Source organism: Hippocampus comes, unplaced genomic scaffold, assembly GCF_001891065.2.
Source record: "Hippocampus comes isolate QL1 unplaced genomic scaffold, H_comes_QL1_v1.1 scaffold57, whole genome shotgun sequence".
Lineage (NCBI taxonomy): Eukaryota > Metazoa > Chordata > Actinopteri > Syngnathiformes > Syngnathidae > Hippocampus > Hippocampus comes.
Genome location: NW_017805039.1, coordinates 1,839,746 through 1,852,781, shown reverse-complemented (window position 1 = coordinate 1,852,781; position 13,036 = coordinate 1,839,746). Strand labels below are relative to the sequence as shown.

Sequence of the window (13,036 nt, the reverse complement as noted above, 5' to 3'; positions counted from 1 at the left end):
GCTTCCATTTTCACTGAAAATTTAAAAAAAAAAAAAAAAAACCCGCAGGATGTTCATCATGGGAAGGCAACCTTGGGACTTTTGGAGGTTCGGCTGGCCAAGCGCTTCAGCGCTCGGTTGTGACGCCGGGTGTCCGTTCGTCCCTTAAGCAAGGCTGGAGACACAATCTCAGGGGCGGCCGGGCCAGCACTGGGTTTACTTGGAGGGGGAAGGCCATCATAATAAAAAAAAACAAAAAAAAACCAGGATGCTCGCTGCATGCGCTGTCATGGAAGAGAACGTGACAATATTCCACCCGGCTCCAACTCAGTCGGTTACATTTTCAATACAATTTCCTGCTAAGCTGTTGAGGAACGTTCGGGGTTCACAAATGATGACCGTGCACCAGAAGGAACTTCTAGAGGGGCAAAAAAAAAAAAAAAAAAAAAAAAAGACCAGAAAGCAAACTACACCACATGAATGTCATGTGCCTTCAAAACGAATGAATGAGGGGGGGCAAACGCTTGCAGAAAACAAAAGCAAGCTTGAGCTCTGGTTAAAGTTGCTAATGAGACCGTTTAAAGAGATCATGAAAAAGGGGAAACCACCCAAAAAAGATGCGGCATGATGATTGCGTTGCGTTGACATCAAATCACACCGCTCAGAAGAGAAACTTTTGCTACTACAGTTTACATTTACATTTTCCGACAGTTTTTTTTGTTGTTTTTGTAGCAAAGAGGGAACGTTTTAACATTATCCAAAAGCTCCTTTTAGTTTTAAGTCTATATTTGATCCAAATATTATCAAGTGACCAAAAAAAAACCCCCTTCAGTCATTTTAAAACGCAAAAAGGAGAAAACCGACGTTCATGATGCTTGCTATGGACCAGATGTATGTACAGACGCACATTTATAACACACACGCACACACACTCGCGCGTCATGACATCACATTTCTCTCACACCTTTTTCTCTGTGCAAATGTTTAACACCAGTGGTTCAATTAAAAAAAACAAACAAACATAAAAAGCCTTATGATCAGAACTGCATAAAAATGAAATATGTTTGTTTAAAAAAAAAAAAAGGGGGGGCGTGGGTGTAGAATGAACCAGTCGTCATAGCGTATCTGCATCTCTCGACAGGTCCACACGCTGCTTCCTTGTCACATATCAGGGAACCAGGAAGAGAGTCGCCTACTTCCCCTCGTCTGTCCGCCATCTGACTGTTTGCTTGTTTGTTTGTTTGTTTGTGCCGGGCAACTACGCACACGCCTAACTACACACGAGCAGTTTTAGTGTTCATATCTGTCCAAAAATACTACATTTATATGTACATCAATTAAATAGACATCAGTTAAGCACTTATGTGGCTGTTGTTGCTAAGCGGAGGTGGCCGAAAGCCTTCTCCTCTTTTTTTTTTGTGTTTTTTTTTCTCCACACACAATAAAACCAGGAGAGTTGTCGTCCTGCTGGCGGATTAACATCATGCCACAATAAATAAGAGTGAGGGGGGGCTGGGTCTGTGCAAGATGGCCGCAGTAGTAGCGCAATGTGTACAACGAAGTAGTACAAGTGGTGTGGGAGGTTCGACCTCCTGGTTGGGCGTCATGAGCAGGATATTGTGTCTTACGTAAGTCATCTGCCCTTGAACGCACCGCGGCGTCTCTCCGACACTGTGGAAAGGGGGTTGCAGGGGGGTCTGTTAGCATGTGTGTGTGTCTGTGTGTGCGTGAGCGAGTGTGTCAGTAGCTGTTTTCGTGGCCCGCCAGGATGTAGAGGTTGCTGTGGGCTGTCGGGTTGTCGGTCGGCCGACTCTCCAGCACCACCACCCTGAAAATAACAAATATGCACATAGAGATGAGAATGGATTAAAAACAAAAATGCATTTGCAGGCTGTCAAGTGCAAAACAAAGCATTTTCGCATTATTTGCTTCACTGACCCATGGAAGCCCCGCCCCCAAAAAGTTTGAAAAATGCCCGCGCGTTTGAATGAACACGGCATAAAGTGCTGTGATTTATCACCACGGGAAGACCCCCAAAGAAAAGATGAAGTCATCAAACAAGGACGTTAAAACGCGAGTGTGCAGACACCTAAATAAAACTTTCTTCGTTTCTTTCCAAAGCCGCTCATCGACTTCCAATTGCTGTTCAAAGCAACACTAGTCGACTTTTGGCCTCTTCACTCTCATCAAGCAAGAACCGCCCCCTTACCCACAAAAAACAAAACCCCCACACACACTTCCTCTCCAACAGTCCAAAATGTTCAATGTCAGCAGGCCTCAAAAGTCCCAACAGAGAGTCGGGGATACCTTGCCACAGTGACGCCTCTGTCATGGGGATCTCTGTGGTCATCTCGTCTTTTTGTGAGAAGGCATCAGACAATGTTAATGCCCCACGGGGTGTGCGTGTGTGTGTGTGTGTGTGCGCACGCATGCCCACCTGTCTGACCCCAGTAGTCTGAAGATACGCGTACTGTCCGAGATCTCTTGCGTGATCTTGAGGCAATGCACAATGCACAAAAAAAAAAAACAAAATAGATTTACATACAAAAACAAAACAAAACAAAAACACAGCGATGTGGGTTCTGCGAAAAGAAACCCGGCTCACCTCGTTGGTCTTGAAACTCCGCCCCTGCATGCCATGCCTCCAGAAGGCCAACACGCTATCCTGGAGACAAACTGTAAAGAAAAAGCAAAAATGGCTACCACAGAATATCTTTGACTTTAATTTAAGTTCAGTGCTACTTCAACTTCCGAGTTGAATGCGTTCCAATTATTTCTTTCTTACCCGTGGACTCGATCTGGAAGTTGAACGTGAGCTCGGCCGACAACTTCCTGCTGGATTTCAGTCGGCCCTGGAGGTTGACGATCTTGATACACCCTGATTCGGAGAAACGAGAAATGAGAAGTGTTTGCTTTACTGGGAGTCGTCGTAAAGACCTGCAGGCGACTCACGGTCGAGGCAGACGAGGATGGTGTCCCTCTCCAGCTGAGTGACGTGGATCACGCACGTCTGAGGCGTGTCTGTGGCGAGAAAGAACACACCTGGAGACCACGGAACCAAAAATCAAGCGGGACACAAGACATCTACTAGAATGGAACAATTAATTCATCTTCAACCACATTCAAAAAAAAGACTGAAACAGAGCCTAATTTTATTATCCATCCATTTTCGATCCGCTTTATCCTCACAAGGGTCGTGATACTCAGGTTCACAGTGACATTTTAGGCTTTTTGGTCCGAGTCATAGGAGGCTTGGCGCCAGTAGTGGACAGATTGTGTTGATCTTGTGTGTGTGCGTGCGTGCGTGTGTGTGTGTGTGTGTGTGTGTGTGTGTGTGTGTGTGTGCGTTTGTGGAAGGAACAAGGGAAGGATTCTGAGTCACCACAAGAGCTTCTGGTAAATGAGCTCCGTGCTATTCTGCTCGGCTGTGATGAAATGATGAAACTCAAACTAGACGCATTGGAAATCATCTGTTCCCAATGAAATGAATGGAAACACCATTAATCCGTTCCAGCGTCCCCTAAAAAAACTAACAAAAAAATGTCTCATCCTTTTTTTAAAGGAAGGTCGCACTCTATAATATTGTACTTTAGAAAAACATAACTAATAAAAAAACTTGGCCACCAAGGAGCAGTATAATAAACTACAGTAACTTGCTTGTGGAGGCTCTCAGTCGTACAGGAAAGTTCCATCGTAGAAAGGGTTCTGTCAGTAAAGACCGGGTTCCTAACACCCAAAAATGCAATCTGATTTATTCCATCCGTTGCCAAGAAAGTGAGTGCAAGGAACATTACATTGGAGAAACCAAACAAACACTCAAGAAAAGACTTTATCAACACAAATGGAAAAACAATGATAACAAAAGTGCAGTATACGCACACTTAAAAGAAACAAACCACACAATTGAAGATGAACAAGTAAAAATCCTAGGAACAGAAAAGAGATGGTTTGAAAGGGGAGTAAAGGAAGCGATTTTTGTTAAAAAATTTTCACCCTCTCTGAACCGTGAAGGAGGTATCAGATTTAACCTGTCTCCTATTTACAATAACTTGTTGACCAGTAAGGGACATAGACATGCTGATCAGGCTAACTGAAAGTAGCTATTCAGCCTTAGCCCAAACAATAGGCCTAATCAAGACCCAATGATAGGGAGTTTAGAAACCAATGGGCCTCTTCACCATAGGGGCGTGACTAACCATCCCCACCCAGTCCTCAAATAGGCCACGCTCAGCCTTTTAGCGCAGAGCAACTTCCCGGAGTCTTCACGGAGACTTCAGGGTTGTCTACCGCTGACGAAGCTTCTGTGAGAGAAGCGAAACGTCCTTTTTTGCTTTTTTTGTTTTTTTTGTTTTTTTTTTTGTTTTTTACCCACAGGTACAGATGACGACTGACAGAACCCTTTCTACGATGAAACTACAGTAACATTACTCCCTTTTTGCAAAACATAAAGAATATATGAGCAATGTTAGATTATTGGTATAATGTGTTTTGCCACACTGTTTGTGTTCAAATAGCCAACACTTAAAAGCCTTTTAATGCTTTAGGCAAAAGGCATGCTAAGATTTGGCACCATGGTGACATTGGTTGGCTATTCAACGACCCGCCCATGTGGTGGGTGCTACACACCCATTCAATTCAGAAAAAAAACAAAAAACAAAAAAACAAAAAAACGGCAGAAGGATTGCATGCCGACGTCATATAAATCCATCTTTTCAGATTGGCTAATCATTCTTTCCTGCAACTTGTCGAGTGGAGTGCTTCAGGGCATTGGAGTCGTTGTGGCCTTTCCGCGGCACTGTCTAATTGCAGGCTCGTTGCAATTGACGCATGCGAGAGGGGTGCGTTCTCACCAGTCTCTGTGAACCAGGAGGAGGTAGCGTTGGGGTTGGGGTTGACCGTGCCGAAGCGGACCACTTGGTTGAGCTCGCTCCCTTTGCTGACGGCCACGCAGATGAGCGGGTAAGTCTGCTCCGGGACCACCAACATCTCAAACACTTCCAGCGGGCACGGCAGAGGGAAGTCGATGGTCTGTTTCGCACCCGGGCCCCAAAAAAAGATGAGTTTGAATTCGCAGAGCAGCCAATGGTGATTGAAAACACGGAAAATGTCATCGTGACCTTGATGAGCATGAACTTCTGCATGGATTCCACCCACTCCAGCAGCATGACGTGGGACTGGAAGGCCCCACAGAGGTACTTGTGGCCTGTATACGGGTTGCGCACTGCACACCCAAACAGCAATAATGGAGACAACGAGGTTCGCGGCGGTGACATCATCTTACATCATCACAACACCGCACACTTTGAAAATATGAATTGCCTTTCATGCCACGATGCATTTGAAACATTCATGCTACCTATTTGTGGGTGATAAAAATACTCACCCACGCAACATTTTTGGCACCCTTTAGTGTCTGGAATTTTCGTGGAAACGGCAAACTTCCTGTTCAAGGAAAAAATACAATAGGGCAATTTAAAAAGTGACTACGGTATTTCTTAAATTGGATCGGTAATTATTTAGTGACGTCAAGAGGTTGATCCAATTTAGCAACCCGCTAACAAACAAACAAAACAACGTTGGTTCATCTCTGAGGTGACGTACTCGAGAGCAGTCATACGGTTTGGAATCACGCCTCCAATTTCACAGACACACGAACAAAAAGCTAAAACCTGTCCAGAAATGAGACGAAACCCTAAATATTGAACACTTGGCCAATGATGTGAAAATATTATTTTGTGTCACTTTGTAATAATACCGTTTATGTTTTCCTACCAGAAGGCTGTCATGCTTTCCGCTGAAATGTCAGGTCCAGTTCCGTATTTTATCATAACGTGCGAGCCCTTGTCATTGTCTCCCCTGAAAGTTATGCGCAAATTTAGCGATCATGAAAAGATTTAACTCTTTTGCTATTAATAGGAGGAGTTTATGATATGAATATATTAGATTCCAAATTCTCCTGCTGGGGATCATTAAAGGATGATCGTATCTGTAGCATGGACATGGCAACATACAAACTATTTTATACGCATTATTGAAACCAGCAGCTGTGCAACGATATATTTTGGAATGAATGACAGTTCAACCATGAAGGGATTTGACTTGAGTTTCCGTTCATTCAAACAGGGAGCAAATATTCCAAATCTGGATTGTACAATTGATGCTATTTGGAACCTTTACCTGGGTATCATCTTATCAGGCAGCTTGTGTGTGGGAATGGCTACGGGTAACTTCTGCAGCTGCCTGGCCTGGTCGAAGAGTCCCGGCAGGCCGTGAGAGTACAGCTGGGAGGCTTTTCCTGGACACGCAAAGGCACAAATGAAACACCCTTTAATTGTTGGTTAGGGCAAATTAATGGCTGTCACTAATTGCCGTGTGACAAAATGTGAAATGACTTACCGGATACTGACAGAAGATTATTGTTCATGACGTACAACCACGTGCAGCGGCGAGGGAAAAGCTACGCAGACACAAGGGGGCAAGGCATGTTGTTGTTGTTACAAAATGCCGTACAACTTGTGACTCCGCACCAAAGTATCGACCACATACTAATAAGGAAGCGCATGACTCACCTGTTCCATTGTGGTCTCATGCAACTCATTCAGGTTCAGTGTGTAAATTCCCTCTTCGGCGCCAAATATCAAATATTGATCTGAAACAACGCACAACAACAACTAGCTCGGCAGCTGGACAAACACAACATGAGCCGGCGGCTAGCCTGGGGGAAGGTACGCCACTTTCAAGCTACAGTCGGAGGACGCTGTCTGAGGGACGATCATGTCGAAGTCAAAAAGGTAAGCAGAGCTGCAATGAACATTTTGTACTGTCTTTATGTACTGTCAAGACTGAGGTAGGATCTTGTTTTTACTTCCTCCTACGTCTTTCGATTAATTTGTGCGAATTGTATGATTCATTCCTCCTTTTTTTGGTCAATTTTATTTTTCTTCTTTTATATTCCTATTTTGTTTTTGCCTTTATATTGTCATAAGTCCATTGATTAACTTCATTCAAATTCAAAATACCCCTCCTCTATATTTGCTACCTCTGGTGTCGGGGTTGATCCAGGAGGTGGCACAGTGAATCTTGAGAGGGCAGCCATTGAACACCTTGGAGAAACACGCACCCATCTGCAAACGCCGGCGCAGGAGGTGTGATTGAAAACGACGAATAATCTCAGAGATCAATTCTTAATACCTGCAAGTTCACCGAAACACTTACATGGACTTTGGGTGTAGGTGGGAGCCCGTTGCTACTTGGCATCTGACATAAATTGACACACAAACACACGGAAAGTGGAAAATGCACATTTTTTTAAAAAGAAAAATGACGATAGCGAATTTCTGTTTTCTTATGAGGCGACTTTCTTTCTGCTCTTAAATCATTTACTGAGACTCATGATGGACAAATTACCGGAACATCCTTCTTGTCCTTCCGTATGGGGACGCTAGGGGGCATCGTGGACTGTTGTCTGTCTGCAGGACTGTTGCGCTCACCATTGTGTGAGGCGCTCAGGCCGTTCCCTGCAGAAATACGCCACACACACACACACACAAAAAAAAAAAGCGTCAGTCTGGGGTGAGGCTTGAAGGAGATCGTGCATCGTTGGACTCACGGGACTGACGACATAGAGAGCGAAAACTGACTACAAGGCGGGTGGAGGGATGGTGGGGAGGGAGGGAAGAGGGGAGCAGGCTCGCACGATCAATGCGGCCATGTGAAACGGTCATCTTTACTCTTTTATTTTCCGAGAACAAGTTCTCTCCTCTTCCTTCATCCTCATTGGGAGGGCTCGCCGGCCGCTGTTAAATGAGTGGCAGCAACCAATCAGGTGGAGAGTCATTAGTGTCAGGGCAGAGCGAAAAGCTGATGGGTCAAAAGAACTACAGACACACGGGCTGTGTTCGGAATCATTCCCTCATCACTATATTTAAGATGATTTGTTTTTAAATTCATTCATTTCAATACTGTTTTGAGACGAGCGCATTGTACACGATTTACACCAAGAGGGTACTTCTCGTTTCCAACTGCATGTGACGGTTGCTTTTTCTGTCTCGGCACAACACACGATGGGGAAACATTGATTTTAAAGCGACCGTACCGTGTTCGCGACTTTTACCATTTGCGATGGGGATACATTGACGGCGCTTAAGCAGGTGATAATTTGTACTCCCCACAGGAGATGAGACTTGACAAAAGAAACCTTTGTAATCCCGATTCCATTATTGCTACCACTTACTCATCTGATCCCTGATTGATTGTCTTATTGATTCTTATTGTGTGATGGACAGAAGATCAGAATTTATAATATGCAATGCACTTTTAGGATAACTACAAAAGTTAAGTGACTGACAAACTTCTCCAATTATCTCAAGAGAACAAAAAGTAGAATGCACTTTTTGCATCGCTTAGAAAATATCAGAGCGCCAGACAAGATGCGCTTTAAGCGGCCTGACCAGCAGCCGAGTTGGTGGAATCGTCATGCAAACCACGATTCCGGGGAATTGAATTAGTGGGCATATTTTCGTCTTTTGTTTTTTTTCCATTCCTACTCGCGACACATTCGGACAGCACGACAAGATGGCAAACTCATTTCGTAAGGCACAACGTAGTGGATCGGGAGTGATTCCGAACACAGTCCAGGAGACATTAAAAGGACTGCTATTAATAGACTCATGGGACAGATAAATCAGTCGGAGAGGACAACTGGAGGGGGGTGGGGCAAAAGGATTCGATCAAACTACGGACTCTTACTCTCATCCTCATTCTCTTTTTCCTGCTCCTCTTTCACCTCCTTCAGCACCTCCCACGCCTCCTCCAGCTCCTCCTCTGTGTGAGGCGTGTGGAGCCACTCCCAGAAATGCCTAAAGCTCCCATCGTCCTCCGGGGCGCAGGTGTCTGCGTCCAAGCGCTCGTTTGCGGTCTCGTTACCTAGGCTGCTCCGGCGGTGCGGCGGCAGCCTCGGGGGCGGCGGCCGCGGGGGCACGTTGGAGGCGGGCTTGGCGGGGCTGGCCGTCTGCGGGGCTGGACAGCGCTTGATGGTCCCGCCGCCGCCGCCGCTGTCGTCCTCGCTGTGCGATTGGCTGTCGTCCTGTTTGGGCTGGGGCGAGCTGATGGACTTGGGCTTGGGGAGCGGAGACAAAAAGGGTCGGATTGAGATTTTTTTCCCCCAACTTTGCCCCTCTATTATTAGACTTAATTGTTTCACTGAAGAAAAAAACATTTTTTTTTTTACTACAGGTCTGACACCTACCTTGGGCGGAAGCGGGGGCGGGACCTTTGGTCTCAGGATAGTGTTCATCTTACTATACGGTGAGAAAAGGTGAAGAGAGAGTGACACTGACTTTGCACCACAGGACAGTGCGTCACATTTTAAGTTAACGTTACGACAACTATTGTTTCGGATGTAAAATCAATTAAAGGGGACATATTATTGAAAAGTGAATTTTTTATTACAAATAATTAGGTCTCCGTAGTGCATGCCCGCACAGGAAGTGTGAAATGACACAAATATGTAAGTTGGTTAGCTGCTTATTTCTAGAGGTGCCAAATCCAGGTCCCGAAGTAAAAAAACAAAACAAAAAAACGCCACATGAATTGGTGATTATCCAGCTTTGTAGGGGTGGGGGGGGGAAACGCATCAAGCAAAGCACAGAACAACAAAAGCCTTTCCACCTTGGCTTTTGCAAAGGAAGGGATGAGAACGCATGTCAGCGAATACCTGATCAAAGATGCGGCGAGCAGTATTGGCATGTATGCGCACACACACGAGGAAGCACAGAGAGATGGCGGTGGGTACAAAAGGCGAACAAAGAAGCGTCAAAGATCACTTTGACACCAAAGCTACACTCTGACCCTAAACTGGAACCCAGTCACCACTTGCGCTTATCTTGAGTGTGTTATAGGAACATCCTGTTAGGGTTGTTAATATTTAAAAAAAAATAAATAGCAGCAAAAACATGCAAAAATGCTGGCTTCCAGGTGAGTTTTAGGGTTAGGGCAATCTATGGAAAGATGAAAAGCTGCCAAGATGCGCGCGCGCGCATGCACGCACGCACACACACACACACAAACACAGGTGGCATAGGTTGCGTGATGGTGCGGTGTGCTGCATCAAGATGCGCAGATGAAACAGTCGCGCCAAACAGGAAGCCTTCCTCCTCCTCCCTCCGCTCCTCATCCTCGTTTTGATGCGGGCAAGGGAGGGAAACGAGGACGGAGAGGCTTCCCGTTCTATGACTGGGGAACTTACTGAGTGTGAGTTTCATCATCATCTGCACCATCATCCTCCTCATCCTCATCATCCCCTAAGTGTGCCACATGGCCCCTGGGAGCGGAGGTGGAGATAGGAAGGGGAGGGGAGATTTCGGGGATTCGAGGTGGGAAAGATGAAGGGAGAAAGGACGCAAGCAAAAAGGTGGTCGGAGATGACAACGGGAAGAGGAGGAAGTGGAAGATGAGGAAGAGAGGTCAAAGGGTGGGGGGGCGGGGGGGATTAGAGCTGTGTGAAGCTTTGACCACAAACCGCCAACCCTTCAAACGACTTCTTACAAACTCAACAATCAAAGAGCCTAATTTCCTGAAGTATCATGAAATAAAAGAGTTCCATTCCTCATAGACCAACTTGAATTCTTTCCATCTTGCATTTAAGGGCTGAAATCACCAAATTATTAACATGAATGGTGCACTCGTGATGACTGACAGAATCAAGAATGCACATGTAGCGACAGATTGCCGTTTGGAAAAAACAAGGCAAGAAGAATCCCCGCAGATTTGCCAGTGTCATCGCTTAAGACGCCCGCTGCAGTCTTTGAATTAACAACGACAAACGTGCGCATATGTGGAGTGTGAGTATCGGTGTGTGGGAAGCCATGCTCTGCGGGAAAGTGGTGAATAAGCGCAACCTTTCAACTCGGGTGACGGTAAAAGAGCCAAGCGAAAACCCAGCAGAGTGCAAAACGCTGACAGGCCGTGAACAGCGAGGAGTTGTTAATGGCGCGTGATCAGACCCGATTAATCGCTGGTTAACGATGATAGGCTGACAGCAACAACAAAAAATAAATTAAAAAAATCAAAAAGGTGCCTAGTCAAGACGCACGCGGGAGTGGAGGAGGAGATCAGACTCACCTCTGCTGCAGCTCCTCCTCCACCGATTTCAGAAGACTCCTGTTTGGAGAGGAACAAGTCGCGAGGGCGTTATTAGTAGCAGGCAACAAGCAGGAAAGTAAACATTTGAAGTCATTCAATCCCGCTTCGTCTTGGCGAGACTGCGTGACAGTCATCCGTCCTCTTGTGAGACGGTAAATATGTATACAAAGCGCCCTGTAGTTGCAAATGAAATAAATCCCAAGACGATACAAGTAGGAATGCTAAGAGGGAACAATGAGGCACAAAGGCAACGAAAGCCACAAAGACAGGAGGACTTACTTGTTTCCTCCGAGCAGACAGGGCGACTCGTGACCGTACTCCAACTGCAAGTCCTATAAAAAGACAAAAATGGCATCACTATCGGGCCATCACATCCAAATGACTGGCAATGCACTTGAGTTCCTAATAAAAATCAGGAGTTGAAGCCCCCCTGTTGTCAAACGACAGCAGGGCCTTCGGCGACGACGACGGCGGCAAAGTGTTTTTCCCAAGTGCAATTTCGAAACGCGTTCAGGCACATGGTGGATTTGGTCTCGTGCTTGTGTTCACATTGTGGCCTTACAGGTGCAGCTGGGACAAGGCTGAGCACAAAAAAAATTGGAAATACGTCGGCCAAGCCCAAATCGGATTTTTCCAAGTGTTTCCAGGTGACTATGCAGGTTAATTGTACCTTCTGCAATCTAGTGAAAGAGCATTCAATTATTCTCCCTGTCAGTCTAAGTCGCTGGCATCGATAGATGGACAATGATATGTCATTTGCCATAAAATAAATTGTTTTTGGGCCAATGAAGTGAAATTGGATCGCTTCCCCAGCAGGCACAGCGGTTAGGAATTACTGACAAAAAGGGAGATGAGGGTTCAAAAATGTATCAGTGTTTGTTAATTGTTCAAATTGTCCGTATTAACCTAAAAGTAGGTTAGAAAGGAAAATTAACTGTGAAAAATAAAATCAACCAAAGACACTAATACGGTGTCAATCATTTGCTGTGCACTGGGAGGGGTGGGGTGGGGGGAACCCCCTGCAGCCTCACGCTTCAGGAGCTTTGCTGAAATTATTGCGGAATATCCACCTAAGCAAGGTAAAAAAGGAGGAAGTGGATGGACGCTGTGACAAAAGAAGAATGAAGACAGGAGCTGCCTTTCAGCGGTTGGCGGGCCTCAGGCGGCTGAGAAGATTCACAAATAAGCAACATTTCTGCTTCACGGCTAAGCTTACCACCATTTTAGATTTGTAATTCATTGCACATTCCAAAACCAATAACATTTAGAATTGGACCAAGACTATTACGCATGCATTGGGTGACGGGCGGTTCAGCCACAGAATGTTTTTTGCTGTGTACATTCCATAAAGTGCATGTCTCGTGAACATACGTGATGTCTGTCGCTTTGCTCGGGGACTTGAGGGAGAGATTAGTCACATGAGGCTACAGGCCAAATTTTGTCAGCAGTTTTAAGACTCCAAATTCCTGCCTTTCAGTTATAACAAGCCGAGATGCTTGAACCCGGGACTTAAAAAAGAACAGTGTGAAGGATGAGTGCTGACATCTAGTGGTCATCTTGCAATTTAAGAAACCTCAACGTGACCTCGCTCGTTGATGACCGCATGACATTTGCCCCAAGCCGGTTTCACCAACTGTGTTGCGAGTCCACATGGTTAGCCATCAACATCAACCACTTCTTCAGGAAACACGTGTGGAATTTCTGCGCGGTCTCGCATGACTGAAGCGCCACAAGGATGCACAAAAACAACTCTGTGGCGGTAGCTGAAAAGCTTAGTGACTTTGCCTCGACATTTCAACTTGCGACAAGAGGTGGCCCCATCTTTCGTTGACGGCGTCCACATCTTTCCCTCATTGGGATAACAACGGAAGGAATTGGATCTCGCTCTCGCTCCAACATCCGATAATCGCATGTT

General features: G+C 45.7%; 1 protein-coding gene across 1 annotated transcript; it reads right to left on the bottom strand.

Moving 5' to 3' along the window:
- Nucleotides 1–514: 514 nt before the first annotated feature.
- LOC109512341 (mitogen-activated protein kinase kinase kinase kinase 3-like) lies at nt 515–12,343 on the bottom strand. The gene is made up of 21 exons (XM_019863963.1): nt 12,338–12,343; nt 11,401–11,453; nt 11,101–11,139; nt 10,226–10,300; nt 9,227–9,278; nt 8,905–9,097; nt 7,387–7,496; nt 7,195–7,236; nt 7,019–7,103; nt 6,549–6,628; nt 6,376–6,436; nt 6,157–6,274; nt 5,363–5,421; nt 5,097–5,200; nt 4,830–5,007; nt 2,932–3,000; nt 2,765–2,857; nt 2,585–2,655; nt 2,417–2,472; nt 2,287–2,334; nt 515–1,807 (listed from the first exon to the last, which is right to left on the bottom strand). The coding sequence occupies exons 1-21, from the start codon at nt 12,341–12,343 to the stop codon at nt 1,720–1,722; spliced, it is 1,680 nt and encodes a 559-aa protein (XP_019719522.1). The 3' UTR covers nt 515–1,719.
- Between the last annotated feature and the right edge of the window lie 693 nt (nt 12,344–13,036).